This window comes from Talaromyces rugulosus, chromosome V (genome assembly GCF_013368755.1).
Source record: "Talaromyces rugulosus chromosome V, complete sequence".
In the NCBI taxonomy this organism is placed as follows: domain Eukaryota; kingdom Fungi; phylum Ascomycota; class Eurotiomycetes; order Eurotiales; family Trichocomaceae; genus Talaromyces; species Talaromyces rugulosus.
In genome coordinates this window covers 4,445,723-4,471,403 of record NC_049565.1, presented here as the reverse complement: position 1 = coordinate 4,471,403, position 25,681 = coordinate 4,445,723, and the positions used below count along the sequence as shown (strand labels likewise).

Below are 25,681 nucleotides of genomic sequence, written 5' to 3'. Positions count from 1 at the left end.
CCCCAGAGTCCAGAAGAGAGACAGAGAAAAAAAATTATCCTTTTAACAAATGGAATAATAATAAAAAAATGAATTCGAGGTCGCAAGCATGAGTCCCGTAATGCCTAACTGGTATCGCAAATGTTTCGTTTTTCTATCCCCTCTTCTTTTACATGACGACACCGGAGTTGGAAGCAATACGCTGTTGAGCAGATGATTAGTATTTTTTATAATAAAGTCACTGGACGTCAAGGCGAAACTCACAGGCCAGAGCTCAGCAGCCTCCTTTCCAACTGGACCAGTAATGGCGGATCCCTTCATTTCACCCTTGGCGTTGACAATCTGGATAATTGTTAGCATTTAATTTCTCTGTTGGTAGAATCATGCTCAAAAGGCGCATGGCAATGCTCAGTATTAAGCTTGAAAAAGCAACGTAACACCAGAACAAAAACCAGCGACTCTGAACCGAGTAATAAATCACGTACCACACCGGCATTGTCCTCGAAGTAGAGGAAAATACCGTCGGGTCGTCGCCATGGCTTGCTCTGACGGACGACAACGGCGGGCATGACCTTCTTTCGGAGCTCAGGCTTTCCCTTCTTGACGGTGGCCATAACCATGTCACCAACACCGGCTGCGGGGAGACGGTTGAGGCGAGCACCGGTACCAGTAACGGCGATGATGTACAAGTTACGGGCTCCGGAGTTGTCGCAGCAGTTCATCACGGCGCCGCTATAATTCCCAAGTTAGCCCCAGCGATCTAGCAATCCCTCAAAACATTGTGCCAGTCAAAAGTGTCGAATGAATTCCTTTCGATAAACCCATGGAGTTTTCTTCTCCCTCCCCACAGCCACACAAGTATTCATTCGTATTGGAAAAAAAGGTTGGAAGGGCGTTTGAACGTACACAGGCAGACCGAGAGTCATCTTGAGCTTGTTGCCAGCGGCACCACGACTGTAAAAAATTCTTCGTCAGCCTCATAAAATTCCTTGGGAAAGCACCTAGTGCACAATGCCATGCCAACCCGACTCCTAGAATTGTATATCAAACCACGGCAGCTCATCCAAAACTATGGTTGATCGAGACGTGAATCTGCCGTGATTCGCACACAGATTCTATAGCAGAAAGGATGGGTATTTCACAGGCGTGCGAGCGAGGGCGACTGAGCGACTTACCCTCTGTTCGACATTTTGGCGGTATGTCACGTAGACGGACTGATGGGTTGCAGGGAAAGAGATTGGGAGGTGACTGGCGACAACGTCGAAGTTCTTCTCGGCGGGTCAGAATTTCCAGTGCTCGATCTCGCTTAGTGTGCGAGAGAGGGCCGCCAATGCGGAAATCTTGGCGCTACTGCCTTCATTGGCGGGTCGCCCTGGTTGTACCCTAACGCTAGTCTTACTTGGGACGGACTGCTCTTAGTCTTCAGGAACATCTATACAGGAAGGAAATTTTGATTCATAAACTAAATGCTTAGATGTTTCCCATCTTCATCTTTAGTGGTACATACAATTGTAAATCGGAAGATACAGAAAATAGCCAAAGAAAAGAGCAGCCGCGACAAGGCAGAAGAAATGCAGTATTAGAAGACATGTATAAACACCGAACCCGGAACACCAATCCTATCAAGAAACCGCGCCAGAAACAAGCAAGACGCTGGGATAAGTCGTGGAGTGTAATTGACTAGGAGCTAGAGCTAGTAGCCTCGGGCTCCTTGGACTCAGGAGCAGCTTCCTTTTCTGGCTGCTCTTCGGATTTGATCGTTGTTTCTACAGTCGTGCTTTCTTGGTCCTTGGTTTCAGCAGCTGCTGGCGTTTGCTCTTTCTCCTCAGCCTTGGTCTCCTCGGTCTTGGTCTCGGTGGTGGTCTCCTCTTGCTGAGGAGCGACACTGGCAGGGGCAGGAGATGGCTCAGCCGGCGCAGGCTCGTCGGCTGCAGGTGCACTCGCAGGAGGCGATACTGGGGGAGTTTTCTCTTGCCCACTGGTCTCCTCTGTGGGTGTAGGTTCAGTTAAAGCGGGTGGTGCAGCTGCATCTTGCATGTCGACATCTGAATGTGCGCCGCTCAACGCTGAAGCCGGTGATTCGGCTCCCGTGGCCGCTTCAACGGCACCGGTGTCGCTGATTTCTGTGGCCCCATTGGTATCGATCTGTCGGGGGGCCTCTTCATGAGACGGAGACTGCGGCGGCCGTTCAACAGCCGGTGTCTCCTCGGGCTTGTCGGCGGAGGCATCGGCAGCTAGATCCATCTCTTCGTCTTGATCAGGAACAGAAGACGCCTCCCTAGGGGTGGCTATGCCACTGTCCAGGCCTGAATCGATGTTCCGATGGTCGATTCGATTTCGTCGTCTCACAGCTCCTGGTTGAGGGCGAACGCCATTGGCTGCATTCTCTTCCTCGTCTTCACTTTCACTAAGCTCGCCTGGCTTCTCAATGTACTGGTCAAAGCGGCGTTTCGTGTAACGCCTATCTTTATTCTCGTCCTCGTCAAGGTCGTCCATAATGGCGTCTGCCTCATCGTTCATACCGTCTAGGAGTGGATCACGAGGAACATCGGTCATCTGGACTGATGGTGCAAATGCCGTTCGCCTCAGATTTTCAACCACTTGACTCCGAATTTTGTCGAGATACTCGGGTGTATTTGCATTGTCCATGTTTGAAGGCCGCACGTTGAGTTCATAATCGGGAGAAAAGTACTATATTATATGTTAAATTTGCCTCATGAATATAACCAGGGGTTTGTTCTTTGACTCACTTCGTAGTAATCGTTGTATGGAAGCTGGGCTCCGAGCCGTTCATTCACGAGGATACCAGTTTCAAAAGCCCAGGTGCGAGCAACGTTGCGCATAGTGTATCCACCGCCACCCACAATCAACGTCGGGAGATGGAAACTCTTCACGAAGTTCACACAATTGGCATGGCCCTCCATACTGAGATTGAAACAGCCCAAGCGATCTCCAGACAAACTGTCGCCACCACATTGGAGAACTACTGCTTCCGGGCGATACCATTCCATAACACTACTAATGACAGGCTCGAAGATGCTTTTGTATGAGACGTCGTCAATGCCATCTCGGAGTGGAAAATTCACGGCGTAGTATTTTCCTTGGCTGACACCAATGTCGCGTAGTTCGCCTGTTCCTGGGAAATACTCGCCGTACTTGTGGAACGACACCGTCATGACACGGTCCGTAGTATAAAAGGCCTCTTCAACTCCATCACCATGATGGACATCGATATCGATATACAAAACTCTCTGCTTGAACCTGAGGAGCTCAATGATGCCGAGGACGATATCTATTTATGATTAGCAAGAACACTGCTGTCTGAAGATCAATAGTAACTTACCATTCACATAGCAAAATCCACTTGCTTCGCTCTTCTTCGCGTGATGTAGACCGCCCGCCCAATTTACAGCGATATCGCATTTGTTGCGATTGAGCCGTGCAGCGCCCTCCATACTGCCCCCCGCACTAATACCGCAGAACTCAAACAAGCCATCGAAGACCGGACAATCATCTCCTACGTTGTACTTGCTTTGTTCTTTTGAATATTGGTCCATGTTATCGGGGGTGACCTTGGACAAGAAGTCGATGTATTCATCCGTGTGGAACTGGGTCATTTCATACTTGGACGCAGGTTTTGCGCGCTGCAAAGTCGTGGTTGTTAGAGTAATTTTTCAACGCGTCTGATAAGAAGTCGAGTTCGTCGCACTTACGTAGATTTCCATCTTCTTGTACAAGCCGTAGTTCATGACGAGGCTGTGGGCCATCCTGATACGGTGCGGCTTCATAGGATGGCCAGAGACGTAGGCATAGTTTCCAACATCGGAATCGTAGAAATATGCCACCTTTTTGCCGCGGTCTGCAGCACCGTTGAGGTTGATCGGGTCAAGAGGCGCCACTCCACCCATGGCTGCGCTCTCCCTTGTGGTGTACTGTCAAACAGGGAGAATCGAACGAGATTGTCCTGGAGGACTCCGGCGCAATGCAACGGAGATCTTCACGAGGTGGCCAGCCGGCAGTAGCTAGAGCAGGGCGCAATGGGTAGGACACGTATTTGTGCGTCAAAATAGCGACAGCAAAACACTTTTCCCACGAAGGACTGCAAGCACTGAAATCGGTGACAGAGCGTGGAGAGGAAAGATGGAAGCCGACGGGACAAAGGGCTCTCTCCAAAGGCGGTAAGCCGGATGGCGAATGGCAGCGCGTCTTGGCTGCCTGGGGCGGCGGAGCTCGAGATGGATCGACCGTCCCAGCACGCCGGACAACTGACCATCCACCTTCATCAGTCTTATCATCTGGCGCGTTCTATTTCCTTTCGTCTGGGATTTTTTTGCTTGAATATTGAATTATTGAGCCACTCGATCCATCTTGTTGGACCAGATCAAAGACTGTCGACAGTGGAGCTCGAGCTTCGTGCGCATCTTACGAATCAAGCTTCCTTGGGAGGAAGCTACCTTGAATACCCATCACCTCTCTTTATCGACTAGGACGGTCACAAATCTTCAAAAATGGAGCGTTTTAACCGGATGCTTCAAGCTGCTCAAGGCATGGGCATGGGCGGTGCAGCTCCAGGCGCCGTAAGTTGTTCCCATCATCTTTCTTTGCCCTGCTTTCGAGACAGCTTCGGTTTCCGAGACCATGCATTCCGTCAATCTCTGCATGTTACGTCTATACTAACTGGTTTGCCTATAGGACAGCCCAAATCTGATCGATAACTCCGAAACCGTCCACATCTCGTCTCTGGCGCTGCTGAAGATGTTACGACATGGTCGGGCTGGTGTTCCTATGGAAGTCATGGGACTGATGTTGGGTGATTTCGTGGACGAATATACTGTGCGAGTTGTCGATGTCTTTGCCATGCCTCAAAGCGGAACGGGCGTCAGTGTCGAAGCTGTCGACCCTGTCTTCCAGACCAAGATGATGGAAATGCTGCGACAAACCGGCCGGTAAGCTACTCCCTGTTCTTTTTATTGAATAGAACTTGAAACTAACGATTAATTTGCGGTAGACCGGAGTCGGTTGTGGGTTGGTATCACTCGCATCCTGGTTTCGGATGCTGGCTCTCCTCCGTCGATATTAACACACAACAATCATTCGAACAACTCACACCCCGAGCTGTTGCTGTCGTCGTCGATCCCATCCAGTCTGTCAAAGGAAAGGTCGTTATTGATGCGTTCCGCCTCATTGCTCCTCAGACTGTTGTCATGGGCCAAGAACCTCGCCAGACCACATCCAACCTTGGTCACCTCAACAAACCGTCCATTCAGGCTCTTATCCACGGCCTGAACCGCCACTACTACAGCATGGGCATCAACTACAGAAAAACCGGCCTCGAGGAAAACATGCTTATGAACTTGCACAAGCACGTCTGGACCGAAGCTCTTCAGATGAATGACTTCCGCGAAGACGGCGATCGCAATGTTGAGCGCATGCAACGCCTGGTAGAATTGGCTGAAGGCTATGAAAAGAGAGTCAAGGAAGAATCGACTTTGACAAAGGAGCAGCTGAAGACCCGCTATGTGGGCAAGGTCGATCCAAAGAAGCGTGAGTATCCCTATAATTCTGTATGTTTTTGTTTTCAGCTCTAACATCTGTCTAGACATCGAGGACGTCGGACAAGAACTGATCGAAGACAACATTGTTGCCGTGTCGAGACAAATGATCGATAAGGAGTCTTCGGTTGCCAGGGTGGCTAATGGCAAGAAAACAGAAAATGGCCAAAACATGGATGTAGATGAAGAGCTATAGACCTACTTAGCGATATAGTATGAGCAATAAATTACATGTATTCTTTGCATGGTGACAAAGCCCGATATCTTTAATATCATCTAATAGTTTAATGCTCTAGCTGGTTCAATCGAGTTTACAATATATGTCATATTCAAAATCACGCCCGTTACTGTACATCTTTTTGAAAGAAAAAACACCCAATTTTGCGTCCACGAGTTAAGATGAAGAAAAAGGCCGGACGGGTCTATGAAAACCAACAAGGACAACAGTAGATGCAGTAACCCCCCTGAGAATGCACTTCAATAAAAACAACATACAAGAAATATGGGCAAAAAAGAGGAGACAAGAAAAACATGGTTAAAACATGATTAGAGAAATAAGTAGTTCGTCAATGATGAAATGTTGGAACGAAGTAAAGGGGGAGGGGGGGAAAAACAAGTGCAAAAAGATGTAAATTTGGCTCTTGTTTTTTTCCCACCTTGTCAAATAGTCAGTTTGTCGAGAGGGGATGTGTCTTTGTTTTGGAGGTTTTTATATTTCCTCGCTTTATTTCTTCCCATCACCGGATTCACTGGCACCAAAGAAGCTGGTGAAGCTGCCCCTCATGCTCTTCATTTGTTCATCGCGTGCTTTTTCTTCTTCCTCAGCCATCATCTTCAGCCATGTTTCACCGTTCTCACGGATCTCCTTCTCCATCATTTCGTAGTTCTGCTGGCCACGCTCTCTGATTTGATCCCAGAGCATCTTGCCCTGTTCCAAACCATCGGCCATCGAGCTCTGGCCGTCAAGCGCGCTTTGTGGCTTCAGGCCTAGCATGGAAGCCAGGCCACCGACACCGCGATGAGGACGGCTCTTTCGCTCCTCCTCTAGTTGTTGCTGGAACTTTTCGCGCATTTTCTTTTCTCGGATGGCGAACTCGGCAGGAATGAATGTTCCCTCGAAGGACTTGATGACTGGGCGCACGTCTTCGACGTTCATTCCAGCCACGTATTCCAAGAATGGAATCAGAGCAACAAGGGACTTGTCCTTGTTATCTCCTTTCCACTTGGGGAGTATGATGGCGTTTTCTGGTTGCTCGCGGGCATGGCCAGGAACGGTGTCGACAAGAATGACTTTGGAAAGATCGCGGTTCAAGTATGAAAGGTCCTGAAAAAAAAACTCGGGTTAGTCTTCATGCATTCTGAAAGAGATTTTTGTGCCATCAAACCTTGACATATTCTCCGTCCTTGTATTTAGTCGCCTCACGGAACAGGGGCCATCGAATGATTCGGAAAGGGTCTAGTTTCCGCAAAACTTGATCTGCCATCATGCTAGGAACGCTGGTGAAGAGAACCAGTTCGTAATACTGGTTGAGATAACGCAAAAAGTAGTCGACGCCAGGTCGCTTGGCAACTCGCCAACCATGTTCTCTTGTCCATTCGCTGAAGACCAAGAGGTCTTCCAAACTCAATACCAAAGTGTAAGGTTGTCTCTGCGTTTCGTCCTCATCAGGGAGCAATTTCTCAAAAGCAGGGTCCTTGTAGTAGCTGGTGAGGCCGTCCAAACGGGCCTTGATACGATCCCAGAAAAGCCCGACGCCCCATCCGGATGGAGCGTCTTTGTGAAACCTTGCTTCCTCATCGGAGTCCCAATTGCGACCCAAATACAATGTTCCACCAGCACCGGCACCGAGTATTATCGCATACATCACCTTGGCAACACGGGCTCTTCGGCGATCCAAGGACGACTCGTAAGCACTGTTGGACCTGTCACCAGAATCTTTCTCTTCGTATTCTTCGTGGTGAGATGGGTCTTCCGTCAAGTTGAGGGAGCTCACAGGGCGGCCTTTGCGCGCGGCGTCAAGCTCTGCTCCCAATGTGGATGGGATACCCTGAGTCAAATCTGGAAGAGGTTGTTGTTTCTGGGGTTTGTCTTGCTTTTGTTTTTCTTGAGCAACCGTGTCGAATTCGGGTTGCTCAGGAGAAATATCGGGCTCAGACGATGGCTCTGAGGAAGCATTTTTAGGGGCATTCGACTGGGCGTTTTTGCTGTTTGGCTTGGGCGTGGCCTGATCCTTTTTCAGCTTCTGGCCAGGAAGGACATATGGGGTTCGAGGCTTCTTGTTCTGGGCATATGACCGGAAACTCGGGCTGGATGTGATGATGGGCACTCGGAGAGCTGAGGAGGGCACTGGCCGGGCCCTTGCCAGCGGCAGAATGGCGCGACTAAGCATGGTATGTGGATCTCAAAAGGCGCATCTAATTCTGGCGAGAGCAGTCGTGCCTGTACAGTAATAATTTATCAGGCCCGGGGGCGCGAGGGACGTGGTTCGCAGGAGGTCTGGCTTGTTGGCTGTCTTGTCCCATAAAAAATTGCCGGATTGGCAGCTTCGGACCAAGCGTCATGGGAAAAGAAGCCAAGCAAGCGCCCGGTCCGGGTCAACACCGGCCCGTGCCAAGCCTCGCTTTAAATTCCGTCGCCGCCGATTTTCTCTTCTCCTTCTTTCTTCTTTTCTCTAACAAAGAAAGTTGAATAACCCAGCGCACAAATTTGACCCTTCACCTCCATTCCTCCGTGGATGCCGGGTTGTATTAGCTGGGCAGACTCATGAATTTGCTTCTATCTCGCACCCAAGAGCGGCAGCTAGGCCTCCTGTGAGCTGTACAGCCCCGTATGCGAGACACATTCCGTGCCACCATGCTTTTAATCTAGTCTTCTTCTTGTCTACCCGAGTGAATAAAACCATGCAATGAACAGTTTCCTACTTATCTCCCATGACTACACTACTGAAGGCGCGTACAATTGCCAAGGATAACACACACACAAATGGCTGCCCTGGTAGCAGATCTGGACAAACTCTCGCTCGGAGACCAACCGGCCAGTCACCACCAAGACGACCCCGCTGCCACTAACGATATTGACGAGGATGAGCTCTCGGACACGGAGGTTGTTTTTTTGCCTTTTCGTTTCTTCGATCTGCCGTCGGAGATCCGGCTGAAAATATACGGATTTGTTCTTTTCAGTTCACGACGGAAGGCGTCTGCCCGCCCAAGCGGCAATGTGGGATCATCTTCCAAGAATAAACCGTTGGCACCGCTTTCCCATCGCCTTTCTCTTTTCCTTGCATCCCGGCGTCTCCATGACGAAGCCGCCGCGCTCTTCTACTCGGTCCAGACATTCCGGGTGTTTCCGATCCAGGACTACTCGCGCCAGCCGACACTGTCTGCTCTGGGGAGTTCCTACCGGCCTCTGATAGGCAAAATCGAGTTGATCCTAGGATCAAGCTGGACTGCCCCGCCAAAATCATGGAAGATCAGCCGTTTGGGGTTGACACAAATGACTGGCGTGAAAATATTCAAAATCTTCATTCAATGCGACCCATCACATCCCGTGTTTGAAGGATTTAGGGTATCCAATGACTTTTACACTGGATTTGCTGGTGAATTGGTTCATCAGATTTTGGAGCAGCTTCCAAACCTGGGTCACGTGGAATTCGACGCTTGGCCGTCCGTTCAGAAGAATGGAGCTTTGATGAGACGTCTCCTATCCGAGGTTCGCACAGCTGGCCAAAAGATCCATTGGGGCCCGGAACGTGGCTGGAATGATTGGGAGGATGACAACGGCCGTGTTATTAGCAAAGGGTCTGGGCAGCCTGACCCTGTGACGGATACTGACCACGCAGGCTCAAAGGAAGTTAGCCTTGTATCGTGTTGACCTACTAGTGGGTTGTCCCCGACTCGCTAGAGTATGTATATGTGAAATGATTCGTAACGTAGTTATTATTATATTGAAGCGTTTATATATATAGACAGATGCAGCGCAATAGAACTTGAAATATTGACAATCATAAACAATGAACAAATTCAAATGTTTCTAAATATAACCGCCAGTAACCTTGCGAGTCTCCAAGGCTACGCCAGCATTCTTATCTTCCATCAGCCGCGTCAACGCATTAACAAGCTTTGCAGCAGCTTCTGGCGAAATCTGATGATGAAACACCAGCCGGCCAGTGGGGAACAGCGACACTTCAGCACGTTTCCCGTAGTCGACAAAAGCAGCCGGCGGAATCCCGTCGTTCTCGAGATCGAGAACAATCATGTTCGTCTGGACGGGCAGCGAAATCGTATATCCAACTTTGCGTAATGATTCGGCCGTCTGCCGGGTTAGGGCATGGACTCGGGGAAGTAAGGGCATTGTATATTCGATGGAACTCAGAGCAGCAGCAGCCATCATTCCGGGCTGGATTTTTATTTCATTAGTAAAGGCGATCAAGGACACAGGAAAAAAAGGAAGCATACCTGTCTTGTACCTCCACCAAACATCTTACGGAAATACTTGGCGCGGTTGATAAATTTCTTCGAACCAACTATGACGCTGCCCATAGGGGCACCAAGACCCTTTGCAAGACAGATACTAATAGAGTCAAAGCATGCACAGTATTCTTTCAAGTCGACACCTTCAGCCGCAATGGCATCAAATAAACGAGCACCATCCAGGTGCATAGCAATGGGACGTTGTCCTTCTTCAACGGGATAATTACGGACAAACTCGGAGATCTCCTTGGCATCTTTGAGAGGTAGAATTGTGCCACTTAAAGAGTTTTCTAGAGAAACGACACGAGTTGGGGGGAAGTGAACTAGCAAGAAGTTAATTTCATGATACTGTTTGCTCTAAAGGCTCGAAAAGGACACTTACTATTGCCATCCGCAATGATGTGTTTTTTGACATCTTCTACTGTCAGATGAAGCCCATTCTTGGGATGAACTTGAGTAACAGATGCCTGTGACATGACCGGCAAGGCACCCGACTCCCAACAGTGTACATGAGCCCGGTGGTCAAGAAGTACCGAGTGAGGTGGTTGTGTCAGATGATTCCGAAGGCATATCTGGTTTCCCATTGTACCGGACAGAGCCCACATCGCCGCTTCTTTTCCGGTCAATTCGACGAGTCGGTCTTGGAGGCGGTTGACTGATTCGTCTCCTTCGGCATCGTACATGTCATCTTGAAACGAGGATTCGATCATCGCCTTGAATTCTGATGTCAGTGATATGTTTTTATAGTGTTTGAGGGTTGAGGTTGGGATTTTTTTTTTCTCTCTCGGGCATTGCAATGAGGGGCAATTTTTACACACCTGCATCATGTTCACCGTGGGCACCGTGACAGTATCAGACCGGAAATCATGCTCAACTCGCCACTGAGCCTGCCGGAGCTTCTGCATCGATGGCATATTAAACAGAGGCATTTCCTGCACATTTGGAGCGCTGGTAGCATCATAGCCACCAACAGCCCCGCGCTCGGTTTGACCCTCGCTCGACTCATCCGAGGGCCTCAAATCGCGCGATTTCAAACTCTTCACTTCCAACGGAGCATACTGCTCTGGAAGAATATCGTTGATGCTCGGAGCCATCGTTCTAATTGGCGCTTGTAAATATAGATATGATCTGCTGTAAGCTGTTGGGTTTGTCGGGGAAGTGTTGAACAGAGACGAATGGAAGCAGGTCAATTCCGCGGGAAAGAAGGGCTCTCTGTGAGGATTTTGTACTGTATTTTTCGGCAAGTGACTCACACTTCCCTCGCTTACACTGGCTGCGTAATTAATCCTTGCTTTATGCTGTTTGTGGTTAAATACTTGCCATTTCCGGTAAAAACCGCCCCGCCAATCTTTGCCATATGCGGTGATTCTAGGGCTAGACCGTACTGACTTGGTAAGACCCGGGTACAAGCCACGGTCGGTGTATCGAGGAATCCCTTGTATCGAGGCCTTTTCCCTCTGTCTACGGATTATTATTGCCAGTACAAGTGAGGATCGTATTATCGAGGTAAGTCCATTTATAAGCAATAGTCCTGAAGATTCTAACAATCCACGCAGGCAAGAACTAGTCTTGCGTTATTATTATTTTCCAGATTATTTTAAAAAGTTATTAGATGTTTGTTAATTGTTTTAAAGTAACCTGACAGTGTAAATATTTTTATCTAGTCATGAGGTGGCTGATAGTCTATGAAATTGTAAAACATGAAGCACAGTCAAAGTCGACCGTTTCAAACAAAAAAATAAAAAATTGCTGTGTTACATGTTGAATATATACAGGAAAAGAATGCTGAATCCGGGTGAACGGGAGTCTGTCTTATCGTACAGTGAGATGGATTGTCGATTTCCCCCAGAAAGATTTTCTGGCCCTGGGTGGGGGAGGTGTCAGGCACCAGTCCACCTCAGGGAGTTGTTCGCCGTTTCAGTAACGTTGATTGAAGCCAAATCCTGACACGCATAGGATAGCAAGAAGTGGCTCGGATTCCTTGCTGGTGGAATAGGATGGATACACCCATGTTTGGTCCGAATAGCCGATGTGATGCGAGGCATTGATGGCTGTATTGCACTCGCCAAAGTACAATCGATAGACCGTGGTATGTCTTCTAGCCTGAGTATGGCACCAAGCTGCCGTACGTAGAATCTTCAGGTAAAATTCACGTCCTGAATTCCAGAGACATCCCATATCCCGGTCATATCGAAAGGGAAACCATCCATCGTACCAAACGTTCCCGATATTGACATCATATCTTCAACGATATCGTTATTGGTTGTCGTCTCGGGCAGAATAATGGCAGCCGGTGTCATGGCCAATGTCTCGTCCATGCCACCTCCAAGGGGCTGCTCCTCCGGGTGGTGGCCGTTCGGGGGATTCATGCTGGTTATCGTGCTAATTTCGGGGTACCTGTTCAGGATACGTTCACAATGATCAAGACACATATCCGCCACATCCCAGTCCTCTTCATCACGCACTCGTCGCAAGAGCGAACGCAGATTATCAACATTAGTCATACATGATCGGGCAACTTCTTGGTCGGTTGTCTCCAACGCGCAGCGCACAAGTAGCGTTGCTGTCGAGGTAAGATGAAATGCGCTATCTAGAAGCGGTATTAGTATTTGCGATTTGCTGGCCTAAAAAGTATCTTTTATACGCACATGGTAACCAGAACTCTCTAAAATTTGCGCTCTGCAATGAAGACATGAAGTGAACAATCTCTTCAGCAGCCTTTCGAAGTTCAGTCTGGAAGTATCGGCGCGCATCCGGCTGATCGTTCTCCGTGTTGTTTATCTCCTGTAACAATTTTATGAGCATACCACTTTAGAAAGCTGGGCCGAAAAGCTCACGTGTAATTCTACCCGACAAACAAGCATCTTGACTGCAAGAAATGCCAAGTGTAGGCTGCTAACACCACCAGCCGGAGTTTCTGGATTCTGTATAGGGGCGCGTAACCATTCGGGTAACGCATCCTCCCATGTGTCGAGATCAGTTCGTATGTGTCGAATTTTCTTAGAGGTTTCACGGCTCGGCTTCGTCTGTAGTTGATACACGAGTGGAAGTAGCTCTCCCAAGATCTCCGTCAAGCGGCAGAGAGAGATATGGCAATGTGCCGCGCGAACGTGTTGGGATGTAGCCCTCGGCTGAGTCACTAGAACCTCCACACTAGGCAAGGGGACATCATATTGAATCTTTGAAATCTGAGGAGGGACCCCATGACCGAAGCTTCCCCAGCGATCATGGATAACAACCCCCCACCACAACCTAATCCGTTGTTTCTTGTCCGAAAGTGGAATTTTCCAATGGCTGGGGTCTCTGTTAAGGCCCAGACAATGCGCAAGTGAGACCAAACGCCCGCAACTAATCGCATTACCAGTCATGGAAAAAATAGGTCGACCGGTAAGATCAAGCAATGCCGCGCTAACTGTTGACAGTCCAGGTGCGGAATAATCTTCGTGTAGTGCTGCAACAGTCAAGTTAATCGCATAGCGGACATCGGGCTTAGGATGGCGAGCAAGTTTAGGCATATGTTTCCAGTAGACGAGAGCCATAGCATAAACATGGCACAACAGTGTAGTCGCCGGCTCTTCCTCTGATCCTGAGGCGTAGGCTTCCCAAAAGGCATGACCGTCAAAGACAGGGAAGGCGACGTTGAACCGATCCAAAAAGCTGACGTGAAGTGTTAGATCAAAGGATTATTTGGCCGGAATTGGATTAGACGTACAGTCTTACTAGTTCGTCTTTGTGTGGCCCCAAAATTTGCTCAAGAATCTCTTTTTGATTTTCCCCTGGAGGAAATCCTAGGCGCACACCCTGCCTTCGCCGTGACACTTTCGTATATAGAATGGGCTTCCGCGGGTCGCTTGAATAAACATTGTACGGTTTGTTGGCTGTCTCTACCGATTTGTTGGACTGCTCTGAGGGTAGGAATTTCTCGATCACTTGGGCATCTTCTGCGGCGACAGGCCCAACGATGAGCACCGATTCATTCTGACCGTCCTCGCTAGTCTTGCGCACACGATTTCCATCACGGGCTTCACGTGAGACACCGAAGGATGTTGGTCCATTCCCAGTATCAGGCATTGGCTCTGCGGTATCCTCGACATCCTGCGAATTCAATTGGGACCCTCGCTTTCTCTTGTTCCCCGCATAAGACCGCGAGGGGGATTGTCTCCCCTCTGCTTCAAGAAGCTGAGAATCTTCAAAGGAGTCTTCTTGATAGTGACAATCGGCTCCTTGGACTCGACATAAGACGCAGGATTGGCCGGGGATGTCGACGGTGCAGCGCGATTTTCGTTTGCGACACAGGTCACATGCTCGGACTTTGTGAGACCGATAAGGGCGCGACCCGGCATTGACGACCCCAGGATGCACTTTCGGTGTAGGGGCAGACGGAGGCATCCTGAGCTGTTTCGCTTGACTCTGTGTAAAGAAAGAAAGGAGAGAGAGAGAAAAAAAGAGGCACAAAGACAAAAAAGAAAAGAAAAGGCCCAGTGAGCACAATCAGAGGGATTCCGCAGTGCTCAAGCCATGGCGGTGGGCGATTCGGATAGCGATTGGTACTGGTAGCGCACGCGACACTCTTCCACTAGGTCTAGGCAGTCGTAGTCACCTGGAATCCAAAGGAGGCTCGAATTGGAGAACTGCGATACCGATCTCCGGCTATCTCGATATGCAAAATTGCGGGGAGGGGCGGTCAGGCAAATGGCGAGCGGCATGCACGGCAGTTTGTTCTATGACTAAGCTCTTAGTCATCCTACCAAAATTGGCCTTGGTAATTTGGTAAAAATTACCCGGCCGAGAACTAAGAAGCTTGCAATGATATTATTAATAGCTAGGGGATATAATTGGTGCGGATAATATAAGCAGCGACGGAGATCTGGCAATTATATACGTACAACATTGTTCATGCTCTGAAATAGAATTATATCTATTAGTTATTCTGTCAACATATAGCAAATAGAAGCAATCTTCTTGGGCATGTCGACAGGCACATGATACGTAATACAAATTACCATACAAGTCGAGGGAATGCGGAGTAGTAGCAGCACCTAATAATACTATGCTAAATACTAGTAAATAGCACTAAGCAATAGGTCTCAGCCTCTCACATGAAAAGAGTCAAAGGACCCGATCAAGGTAATGCCCCTTTCGACGAATGATCGTCCGCCAAGAAAAGCAAAATCTCCCTATCCGGTTAGACCGACCCTAAGGTCGTGGCGCTAGTCCACTTGCCCCCTAGCCGCGGGCTGTTGCTATTTTTAGGTGCAAATACCACGCCGACGACGCCGTGTCCATATCGACCCGCGCCCACAAGCAGGCGAACTAATTCGTCAAGCGTGCGTGCGTCTCCAAGCTGCTCTCTGCCAGTCGTCACCAACTTACTTGTTAGCATGCGCCTGCTCACTGTTGGACCTTGTGTGCTTGTTCTATGCTAGACACCTGCTCTCCAGTTTCCACCCAATCTGCATTCGTCCCGTCGCTTGATCCCCGCATCACGTTGCTTAGTAGTCGTCGGACGCACGCAAACTGGGGCACGTTTTGAGTTAGGAGCACACCAGAACTTCCAGATCGCCATACAGATTTTTGTTTCCGTGCCCTGTCGCTCCAATGTCCTGGACATGTTGTGAGCAGCCAGAACTACCGATTTGACACAATGCATGGCTGTGAGCCACTGCCTCGTCCTGTGTGTTGGAATCAGCGAGTTCTAGACCGGCAGCAGATGTAGGCCAACTACAGCTTGTTATTATCATGAATCAAGAAACACCGGGCCAAACCCACGAAACGCCCAGCCCAAATAGCTCTCATGTTGGCGCCGATAATGTCGAGGCCGGGCGAGGAGGTGATGCCTTCCAGCGGTTGCCTATCGACGTAATACAAAAGTGCGTATCCTCTAGCTTCGCCGAGGCTGACTGTCAATTTGCTCTCTTCTTTGAAATGTCATACTAATGGACTTGGAATCTATAGAATACTTTACACCGTCGATGCCAATGCCTTTGCTTCCCTCACCGTCTTAAATCAACAATGGAGAAAGGCGTCCGATATTCCCGAACTCTACGCACACCACATATCTCGCTGTCCCCTTTTCGCCGTGTCGTCAAGTACTATCGATAATATCACAAACCCCCAAAATTTCAAAAAGCTGAAAAAAATGTTCGCTCGGGAAATGCGCCGCAACGCGTTTGACATTTTCTTGCGCCCCCGTACGACGCATGTCTCATTGATATCAAGCTGTGTTGGGTCGGCTACAGCACTACCGATTGGCGAGGCCTTGAAGTTCTCGTTCTCCGCAAACGGCCACATCCTTCTTTGTCTCAGCTCTTCCCGGATATGTGTTATAGACCTGGTATCGCCCCAGATAAAAGTATTGCATGAGCTGAAGACCACGCGCATGCCTTTGGCCGCCACTATCCTTGATGATGGCCGTGTTCTTGCTGTTGTTTCAAATTGTCACCAGGTGAACATATACCATCTATCAGATCGCGAAGCAAAACACGTTCAGGTTTTGCCATTAAATGAAGTGCCCCGCGCTCTCGCTCTTGCACCAAACGGAAACGTACTTGGCATCGCCTATGATGGAAGTATAGAGGTATATGCTTTGGGAGAAAACATTCTCTCTACCCAAAGAAGAGCTGTTCGATGCGGAAAGGTTGATGAATTAGCCTTCTCTTCGGATGGAGCATTCCTGCTTGGGTCCTCGCTCTCTCATCCCGGAGGGGGGTTTGTTACAATCACAGCCCCGTTCCCGTCCGACTCAATGGTGGATGTTAGCGATTACCAAACCCAAATATGGACAACACAAATTCTGTTTCCAGATTTAGTGTCTGGATACGGCCACGTCACGATGTTTCCGAACCTCGTTGGTGACGATGATAACTGGATCATCGGATTTGATAACACTTCACATGCGTTCCGAGCAGTCCGAGCAAATGACTCAAGAACAGGGGCAATATACTTTCCTGGGCCAGCGTCAGCGGGCGGACTGCAAGAATATCCGCCATCCCTCAGTCCGACTATAGATCCAAATGGCGAGCTCGTGGCTTTGGCCTTTCGCGGAGGTGGGCTATGGCTTTATGGGATACCTGATGATATGAATGTGTTGCCATTAGAAGAAAATGGAACACTGGGGGTCAACGGTACCAGAATATTTAGGCATTCCCCGCAAATCACATCGCCAAGCAACCTGGATGACGAAACTGTCTCAACACGGCTGAAGCGGACTCTCAACCAACCATCCTTAATGGTCCAAGGACACAAGATTGCCGATATTCCGGGTCTCACAGCCGCCCACTGGGTCACGCAGCGACAAATCTCAGACAATGTTAGTTCGGCCCGCCATAGACTGGTTGTAGTCGCTCCAGGTGGTGTAACGTCGGCTTCCTTGGGAGACGAAGCTATACCAGTGGATGGAGGAAGGCTATCTATATTCGATTTCGAACCATCCATCAAGGACGGCGACACTGTGGAGCTGACGATTGAACTTGGAGAGGCAGAACCTCTTGTTCTCAAAGAGCAAAATGCAAACCTTGAACAGGAAGTTGAGCTCGAAAGGAGGAGAACTCGAATGCACCGCGGCCCAGTTGGCACACCAAGGCAGAACATAGCCGAACGATCGGCTGCTTCTCGGCAGTCCTTTCCAGCATCTACTAGTTTTCACAAGTATAGCAACAGTAACGGCAACCAGCGTGGCAGCCGCTCGCAGGTAAGATCGCCTGCAGCAGAAAATGAAATTGGCGATGTCACATTATTCCTTGATGGGCCGTACAGCAACACCGCGCCCCGTTCAGGAGATACTATACGACGAGCAGCTACGGCCGCAGCAAGCAACAGGAGAGCTCAGCATCGAACTAGAGAACAGGATCGTCGTCCTGTTGTTCCGGTTTTGCAAATTCCACATGAAAGCGATGCAGACAACTGGGTCCCTCCACCGCCACCATATTCTCGGAATCCCGACGAGCCGCTCCCTGAGCATTTAAGACAACTACTTCTCCCTACAATGACAGCGCCTCCAGGCGGAGTTATGGAGGATGTTCCCCAACAAGTACGAAGAGTGCATACCAACCAAGGCACTCAACCCGAACGGACGAGCTCCAATTTCATCTCACGACGTTGGAGCATTCGGAGACCAACAACAGCAGTCAATGGCGAGACAACTAGACGTCGACTGAGTTTCCGGCAGTCCTCCGTTCCCCAGGTACTCCCATCCGCATCTCCAACCATGCAAAGGGAAAATCGCCCGGGCTCTCGAGGTCGTCTTTCTCTGTCCGGAATGGCGCTTCAAGCGCGCTTGAATCACCCGGTTCCCCCAGTCCCCGGGACAGAAAGTGAAATCCAGACTTCGTCAATCTCCCAACAGTCCCCAGGTCCGGTTCAAGAGGCAAATAGGCCAATTACATCGTCTGCAGGAACTCAAACTGTGGGAGTTCAGACTACAGGGGTTCAAAGGAAGCCTTCACGGGCTACTAGGCTGTTTACCGGAAATTTTCGAAAAAGCAGTAAAAAGCCATCTCCTAATAGTCCCCAGATGGACAGGGGCGGGTCTATTGCAAGGAATATAACGTTCTCTCGTTCATCACCAAACCTGGCTTTCGGACGTGCGGCGGCACTCCAGCGAATGTCCACTATATACAGCAACTCATCACGCCCTAATGATCAGGTAGGCGTGTCACGCACCCGCTCTCGGTCTGAAACAGTACAGCCTCCAGCGAGACTCACAGAGTCTGCTTTGCGTACGGCATTGCAAAGCCAAAGCGCCCAAAGTATGCCCAGCCAGCAGCCGCAATCACGTCTTCAACATGTGCAAGTGCCGGAAAATTCTCCTTTGGAAGCTGGCTGGCAACACCCAGATTCTTCAGAAACAGATGCATGGCGAATGCGAATCGCCGAGTGGAATCAGAACACTATCGACGAGAGGAGACGAAGCAAGACCAAACCCGGAAGATGCATTGTTATGTGATTTTCTTTCTTCTTTTCTTTATTTATTTATACACCTTCCTCTATATAACGTCATTCTCTCAAGCTGAAAATAGCGTTTAATATTCTCTATGTAAATACTATATACCCTTTTTTTACTTGTCCTTTTTTTATGTTTGTCCTGCCGACAGCGAGACTGATATACAATATTCATTGGGTTTTCTTCGCTCACTTGACGATTTTCAATACATGGTTTTATGCTTATTTTTTTAAACGATGCTTGGGAGTTTATCAGCTATACCTATTTTTATCAATCGCTTACTCCCCCCCTTGAATGTTTCTCTACTAATGGAGCAACAAACAACAACCTCATGGTGTGCATATTATTAGCTAGAGAGATGCTAGAATCTGTCTTGTGACTTCTAAAAACAATGGTCTCTCTCTTCTAATTTCCTAGACCGACTAGCTCATCTCAGCCTTTTTGAGGTGTTCAATATTTGATTAAACTTCAAATGTTCTCTTCATGGTAGACTTTGTTCATGTCAGTTCAGATATTGAGTGAGTAGATTTCCGTGAGTCTTTTAAGGATCAATTGTACTAGCAAGGCAGCATTTGAAGCAGAATCTCAGCAAGGCATAATACAGTAATAATATAGCAATAAATAATCGTGGGTATCTATAAACAAAACTCATTAACAACCACCACCGCCACCACCACCGCAACCACCGCCGCCGCCTCCTCCACCACAACCTCCACCACCACCTCCTCCTCCACAACCTCCGCCGCCGCTTCCACATCCTCCACCACCTCCTCCACAGCCTCCAGCACATCCTCCGCCACCACCACAAGAACCGGCTGCAACACCACCACCGCAAGAACCGGCCGCACAGCTACCATACGTGCCTGTGCCAACGCTCATGCAGGCCGGGTTGCACGGGTATGCACCGGCGTTGATTCCAGGATCGCACATGTACGGCGCATAAAACGGTATAACCAAGGGGTATCCCCATACCATCGGATATACATCGGCAGAGTTGTTGTTGTTGTTCTTGTTATTCGAGTTAGATCTCTGGCGACGGGCTTGCTCTCGACGCTCCATTTTCGCGCGTAGATTGCGAAGACGCATTTCCCTTAACGCCCAAGTCCTTTGGTAGCTCGAGGGAGCGTTTTGCACGCGTACTGCGTTGTGAGCGGAAATGTGCGGACTGTTGGTCGGATTTGAGGAGACGTTCGGATCGTCGTGAAGCCTTTCGGCCATGCTGCGGGCTCGTCTAGACGAGGACGAGAGGATGGAGTGGGACATCTCGCGTGTGGCCTCGCAGTACCAGCAGGTGCATTCGCTATACACCTCGCCGCGGGTGGCGCTGTGGTATTGTTTGCTCGTCCATTTGAAAGCTTCTGAAAGCGCGCCTTCGTCAACCTTGTCATCGTGATCGATAAAGGTTTCGACTCCATATGTCTTTGTTTGATAAGTAGAATACTCAAAGTATCGAGATGGAGTCAGCTGGTGCGTGTGCCAAGCAAGATCTACATCAAGCGTTGGGACTGCCATTTTTCCGGGATTCTTGGCCATTATTTCGAAGAAAAAGCGGTATTTTTTGATAAGTCGAGTCATTGTCGACTGCAGGGCAGGCGAATGAATCCAATCCAAATCATCCATCTTCTGTATAAAGGTTCCCTGGCGGGTCACTGCACCAACAAGATCCAATCCAAAGATAGAACTGTTCTCCCAGTACTTTGACATCATTCTTCGGATAGCAATTCGCTGATTTTTCCGCAGATGCCTGCTTCTTGGTCCATTTGCTTCCACCATCAAGCGCGTGTTTCTCATGGTATCCTCCACAAGGCTCCTGACGCTAGACATACTGCGAATCGGTCCTCTCGGGTCGGTGGCTCCGACGATTTCGATCCGTGCAGCTAGGATCATATTATTCGGAAGAGAGAAGTCTCCGAGATCTTGTGGAAGCCCTCCGAGGTTGAGATAGGTCCCCGGCATTGGAATATTCTTGCTCTGCAGAGCTTTTGTATCTTTGTGAAAACTGGCGGCTCGCAAGGCTTGATGATCAATCTTGGTATTGCAGACTGAGCACAATGCCTCGAAGTTTTTGTCTGCATACCCCTTAGACTGCTCGAATGCCGATTCCACCTTTGATCCGAAGTCTCCTTGAGTCCAGGGAGCGGTGATATCTGCGGTGCATTGAAAACACTTGAGTCGCCGCTCGGGCGGCTCATCTAGATTGTCCCAAGGAAGGCCGCTTCTTTTTTGAAACTGTCCCTCGGCCTCATCACCAGGATCGTAGTTGAGTGTATTGTCATCAATGGCTTGGTTGATTAATTCCCAAGGCAGGCCAGCTGACCAAAATTCCATCTTTGGTCCTCGAATGCAGTCCTCGAGGTAGGCCCGGGGGTTAAGCATGTGGGCATGCCAAACCATGAGGATATCTACAGGGTCAAGTATCAGTAGGCCATAGTTGAACAGGTTTTATGAATTACTCACCCAAGGGAGGGAGGTCTTTTGAGGACCATACCACAGGTGTACGTGGTTTAGTGATGGCCTTGTAATCACTCTGTAAAATCATATCGACAGATAAGGTTGTACCTGATGACAACGCGCAGTTCTGCCACCAGTTTGTGTAGCGATCCACGGCTCGTGTGGTGTAGACGGCCCATCGCTTTTCTCTGATCCGGGCGAGAGCCTGGTTCTTGGATTGTTCATCGAAGAACTGATCTGCTTGCGAATCGTGGATTCCAAACAGCCCGTTGTCGGTAGAGATAGCGGCCCGTAAGTCGGCAAAGACTGAAAGCAGCTTCAGGTGCGCGATGCACTGAGTGTTGGTGACCGTGCTGGTCCGGGATGGGCCTGCATCTTTGAAGTCTACAAGAGCAGGCAGTGGAGGGAAATCTGCTGGCGGCTCTTCTGTGTATGCAGGCGGCGGAGAATTGTCCGATACTGGCTGCTGAGGTGTCGACTCTAGCGACAGTTTGGATAGCTTTTTGGAGGTCATTTTGTAACCATTTGATCGATTCAAAATAAAGTAGTAGTCATGTCTGGGTATATTCTGGAAGACCTTGGGTAGAGAGCATTGGCGTCCTTTATATACCCCGGATGGAGGATGGGGGAGGAATGAGACAAACGTGGGCACAGCCGACTTGCCGCTTGCCCGATTTGTATGGTGTAGTCCGCTCCCGAATGCTTGTTCTTTCAGCACGAGGGGCTAGTTTGACTTACTGACCGCTTTCGATGGACTCCGATCTTATCTAGCGTGAGGCTTTGAGGATGTTTGGCCCCGATATCAGCCGCTTCGCATTGCCAAGTTGGCTGTTGCTCGCTTGATGCGGAGTCGTGATTAGCCGCAGAGCGCCCTAGTGGAGGCGGTGTTGTTGGAGCTGTTGGCGATGATGTCAGCGATCCACGTGTTCCTCGTTTCTATGTCGCTGTAATGATAATGATAATAATAATGCATGTTTATCTTTGCGTTATTTTTCTATTCTGTTTTGAGCTCCAACATTGTCCATGCAGCCGGTTACTAACGACGAATAATGTGTTCGAGGCAGTCCTCTAGTTAGCACTCTCCGGATCACCCCAGGCCGGTAGTGGAGTCTCTGGTGTAATGTATATGGCAGATAGTGTATGGCAGTCACTGATCAATACAGCTGTCCTAGTATAAGCAAGTCTGCGAATAAATCATTCCCATGTACTATGTAGTATACCGCCGTGTCATGTGACCTGGGTCACGTGACGCCACGTGACATTGCCGAAATCGGAAACGGCCCCTCCGGCGGGCGCTGACTCAGAGGCTCGTTCGCTCTTGCTGGCGGGACAAGAACCTCGACACCTCCAGGCGAAACATCCGAGAAGTTGAAGTTCTTGTCAGGAGCAAGGCGCGTGGTTGTCATCTGATACAGCTTGTCCTGTCCGCGAAATCGGACGCAAGGGGACTCCATTGTTTGATCGCTAGCTTTTAGGAATCCGGCTGCACACAGCCAGCGGGCCAACCACCGTGGCGGCGCACGGGTTGACGAGCGGCATCGGAGGGGGAGGAGCCCTGGGGGGTGGTCAGAATGCGTCTGATTCTCACAATGCGACTCCGGCCACGAGCCCAATCCGATCGTCTGTTCATCAGCATGCGCTGACGCCTGCTGCTGCTGTCTCGGGGAGGAAGCGCAACTTCGTTGGCGCCGGCTTTGACAGCTCGCCCGGGAGCATTGACGACGGCGACGATGCCGAGGAGAAGAAACGCCAGCCGGTTAAGCGCGCCTGCAATGAATGTCGTCAACAGAAGGTGAGTGGTCTCAGCACTGTTCCTGCTGTTCCTCCTTGCTGGATAATGCTAAGACTAGTCTTCTCAACAGCTGCGATGCGACGTAGTACAGGATCCCTTCACTACCTGCTCACGCTGTCGCCGTCTAAAGCTCGACTGCAAGATAGAGACCAACTTCAAGCGCGTTGGCAAGAGGAGTCGCAATGCTGAGATGGAAAGAGAGATTGTCGAGCTCAGGCGGCAGATTGCCAACGTGAGCGCCTCCAATGCTTCGTTAAAGTCTCAGGTCACCCCGGGCAAGCAGGATGCTTCTGCCATGTCGACTCCAATGAGCAATCCTACCATGTACCAAACCCCCACCGGCTTGTCCACAGACCAGTACATAGGCTCCCACGAGGCTGTTGCGTCTCTGCTCGATTTGCGGTCCGGCTTTGACGGGACCAACTATCTGAGAAATGGCAGTCATCAGTTCAAACGCATTGAGGATGTCATGGTTGCGACAGATAGGATCAATGAACTGTTCAATCTGTGAGTTAACGTTTCTTGGAGTGATTCACCGGTTTAGCTGACTGGTTCTTCAGGTTTTTCACCTTCTATCACCCCTTTCTGCCGTTTCTTGACCGTGATACCACTCCGGACGAATTCTACGCGACTTCGCCACTCCTTTTCTGGATGATTATCAGCGTTGGGGCACGCCGCTATCAGACTGATGTGCATCTGATGACTTCGTTGGCCGGCCCAGTGACTCGGCTGGTCTGGAGTACTCTGGCAGATATACCTCAAAGTTTCCACGCAGTGAAGGCACTCTGTCTACTTTGCGCGTGGCCTTTTCCGACAAGCAGTACATCAACCGATCCAACATTTATGCTGTGTGGAATGATGATTCACGTGGCCATGCAACTCGGCCTTCATCGACCGTCTCACACACAGGACTTTTCTAAGTTCCGGGTGGAACTGATGGAGACGGAGCTGCGGGACAAGGTGCGCACATGGGCTGTGTGCAACATTGTGGCACAGAGGTATTCCCCCCCCCCCCAAAAAAAATCCATAGAAGCTCATCGCTGACTGGTCAGGGTGGCAACTGGTTATGGACAACCCCCTTCGACGCTGTACGATTGGACATTGTGTTCGAGTGAGAGTGTCGATGTCAATTTCCAGCTTCCCGAAGACATCAAAGTAAGACTCCGGGTTGAAGAGTTCAGCGACAAGGTTACGAATACGCTGTACAACAATCGTAGAGACCCGGTCGGCCTCGCTGAGGATAGGGAGAGGTCCTCCCTGATTTCTTTTTTATCGAGGGACTTTGACGATCTGGAAAATCAGCTGCAGTCGGATAACGATGGTAAGTTTGTGCTTAATACTGATGAGAGTCAATGGCCTAACCTCAATTTGCAGTCATCACCAACCTCTACTTGCGAGCTGCAAACCTCCATCTGCGACTTTGTGCCTTTTTCGATGACCCATATTCAAAGGACTATCGCGAGCGTCTCTTGTCATTACACTCGGCTGCATGCACATTTTTGGAATCTGCCTTAAATCTGGAAACTAATGTGGGCCCCGTACTTCCGTACACCCCATATTACTTTTTCCAGATGATGCTCGCGGGTGGATTCACCTTGATGAAGCTCTGCAAGAGTTTTTTCTCTGCGCATATTGACATGGAGTACACCAAAAGCCTTTTCAACCGGACCATCTGGGCGATTCGGGCTATTTCAGTCTCGAGCAACGATCTGCCTGAACGGCTGGTCGAGGTTCTCGCGCAGATGTGGAGGCAAGGGGGTGCGCCGACCCCGCGCCCAGCGTCAGCATCTGCTGAGATCGATGACTCGCTGCAGCTCAAAGTGAGGTGTCGCATGGGCATGTCTCTTGTTTACGACTCGGTATGGAGGTGGCGAGAGGACGCCCTGGCCAAGGGCCGTAGCATTGAAGGTGACACGACTCTTCTTCTCTTTACTACGCTCTATACTGACCCTTTTTTTAAAAGCTTCTCTCAAGCATCCTACAGACCCAGACTCCAATGGCGAATCCGTTGCGTCGTCAGTTGTTCCCGGCCGTAACAAGTCGGCTACCCCTGGAGTAGGCGGAGACCCCAGCCTGGCGCCCGCTGCCCCATTACCACAGGGCCTGGGAATGGCGTCCACGACCAGCGCAGCTGGCAGTCTTCCCAGCACTGGCTTTATGGAATCCAACTACGAAGTGTTTGATCCGTTGAACTGGCTTCTCGATGGAATAGTCGACTTCCCGTACTCGTACCCAGTACAAGGCATGGAGACGCAAGGCTTGGCCTAAAAAAAAAGTAAAATTTTAAATGAGGGAAAAGCGAATTGGTTGAATTGGTGGCTAGATTTTTTTTTTTTTTTGGTTTGTATGTTTTATGTTTTATGTTTCTTGTGTGAACGAGGACATGAGCCGGCGTCATTGGAATACCCAACATTTTAACGAGATCACGCATGTATTTAGTTTATGGATTGTACTACTTGTCACTTAGTTTGCACTGGATATGAATGGATCACTGTA

The 25,681-nt window shown here is 49.6% G+C and overlaps 10 protein-coding genes across 10 annotated transcripts; 4 read left to right on the top strand and 6 right to left on the bottom strand.

The window, feature by feature from the left end:
* Window positions 1–148: 148 nt before the first annotated feature.
* Window positions 149–1,168, bottom strand: TRUGW13939_10067 (uncharacterized protein; the record flags this gene model as incomplete). Its single annotated transcript, XM_035493180.1, has 5 exons — window positions 149–181; window positions 244–321; window positions 465–711; window positions 886–933; window positions 1,155–1,168. 5 exons carry the CDS (start codon window positions 1,166–1,168, stop codon window positions 149–151), a joined length of 420 nt encoding a protein of 139 aa, XP_035349073.1.
* A 491-nt stretch (window positions 1,169–1,659) lies between these two features.
* On the bottom strand, window positions 1,660–3,887 carry TRUGW13939_10066 (uncharacterized protein; the record flags this gene model as incomplete). The annotated part of the gene is made up of 4 exons (XM_035493179.1): window positions 1,660–2,670; window positions 2,730–3,271; window positions 3,323–3,623; window positions 3,693–3,887. The coding sequence occupies 4 exons, from the start codon at window positions 3,885–3,887 to the stop codon at window positions 1,660–1,662; spliced, it is 2,049 nt and encodes a 682-aa protein (XP_035349072.1).
* A 600-nt stretch (window positions 3,888–4,487) lies between these two features.
* TRUGW13939_10065 (uncharacterized protein) lies at window positions 4,488–5,727 on the top strand (the record flags this gene model as incomplete). The annotated part of the gene is made up of 4 exons (XM_035493178.1): window positions 4,488–4,556; window positions 4,672–4,925; window positions 4,988–5,523; window positions 5,579–5,727. The coding sequence occupies 4 exons, from the start codon at window positions 4,488–4,490 to the stop codon at window positions 5,725–5,727; spliced, it is 1,008 nt and encodes a 335-aa protein (XP_035349071.1).
* Window positions 5,728–6,255: 528 nt separating this feature from the next.
* TRUGW13939_10064 (uncharacterized protein) lies at window positions 6,256–7,921 on the bottom strand (the record flags this gene model as incomplete). The annotated part of the gene is made up of 2 exons (XM_035493177.1): window positions 6,256–6,855; window positions 6,917–7,921. The coding sequence occupies 2 exons, from the start codon at window positions 7,919–7,921 to the stop codon at window positions 6,256–6,258; spliced, it is 1,605 nt and encodes a 534-aa protein (XP_035349070.1).
* A 593-nt stretch (window positions 7,922–8,514) lies between these two features.
* TRUGW13939_10063 (uncharacterized protein) lies at window positions 8,515–9,402 on the top strand (the record flags this gene model as incomplete). The annotated part of the gene is made up of 1 exon (XM_035493176.1): window positions 8,515–9,402. One exon carries the CDS (start codon window positions 8,515–8,517, stop codon window positions 9,400–9,402), a length of 888 nt encoding a protein of 295 aa, XP_035349069.1.
* Window positions 9,403–9,561: 159 nt separating this feature from the next.
* On the bottom strand, window positions 9,562–11,095 carry TRUGW13939_10062 (uncharacterized protein; the record flags this gene model as incomplete). The annotated part of the gene is made up of 4 exons (XM_035493175.1): window positions 9,562–9,927; window positions 9,987–10,324; window positions 10,384–10,714; window positions 10,820–11,095. The coding sequence occupies 4 exons, from the start codon at window positions 11,093–11,095 to the stop codon at window positions 9,562–9,564; spliced, it is 1,311 nt and encodes a 436-aa protein (XP_035349068.1).
* Window positions 11,096–12,139: 1,044 nt separating this feature from the next.
* TRUGW13939_10061 (uncharacterized protein) lies at window positions 12,140–14,390 on the bottom strand (the record flags this gene model as incomplete). Its single annotated transcript, XM_035493174.1, has 4 exons — window positions 12,140–12,591; window positions 12,650–12,785; window positions 12,839–13,658; window positions 13,714–14,390. 4 exons carry the CDS (start codon window positions 14,388–14,390, stop codon window positions 12,140–12,142), a joined length of 2,085 nt encoding a protein of 694 aa, XP_035349067.1.
* A 1,350-nt stretch (window positions 14,391–15,740) lies between these two features.
* On the top strand, window positions 15,741–18,945 carry TRUGW13939_10060 (uncharacterized protein; the record flags this gene model as incomplete). Its single annotated transcript, XM_035493173.1, has 2 exons — window positions 15,741–15,871; window positions 15,957–18,945. 2 exons carry the CDS (start codon window positions 15,741–15,743, stop codon window positions 18,943–18,945), a joined length of 3,120 nt encoding a protein of 1,039 aa, XP_035349066.1.
* A 648-nt stretch (window positions 18,946–19,593) lies between these two features.
* TRUGW13939_10059 (uncharacterized protein) lies at window positions 19,594–21,907 on the bottom strand (the record flags this gene model as incomplete). Its single annotated transcript, XM_035493172.1, has 2 exons — window positions 19,594–21,344; window positions 21,400–21,907. The coding sequence occupies 2 exons, from the start codon at window positions 21,905–21,907 to the stop codon at window positions 19,594–19,596; spliced, it is 2,259 nt and encodes a 752-aa protein (XP_035349065.1).
* Window positions 21,908–22,519: 612 nt separating this feature from the next.
* On the top strand, window positions 22,520–25,453 carry TRUGW13939_10058 (uncharacterized protein; the record flags this gene model as incomplete). The annotated part of the gene is made up of 7 exons (XM_035493171.1): window positions 22,520–22,531; window positions 22,862–23,185; window positions 23,256–23,692; window positions 23,746–24,183; window positions 24,238–24,506; window positions 24,560–25,093; window positions 25,149–25,453. The coding sequence occupies 7 exons, from the start codon at window positions 22,520–22,522 to the stop codon at window positions 25,451–25,453; spliced, it is 2,319 nt and encodes a 772-aa protein (XP_035349064.1).
* Window positions 25,454–25,681: the final 228 nt, after the last annotated feature.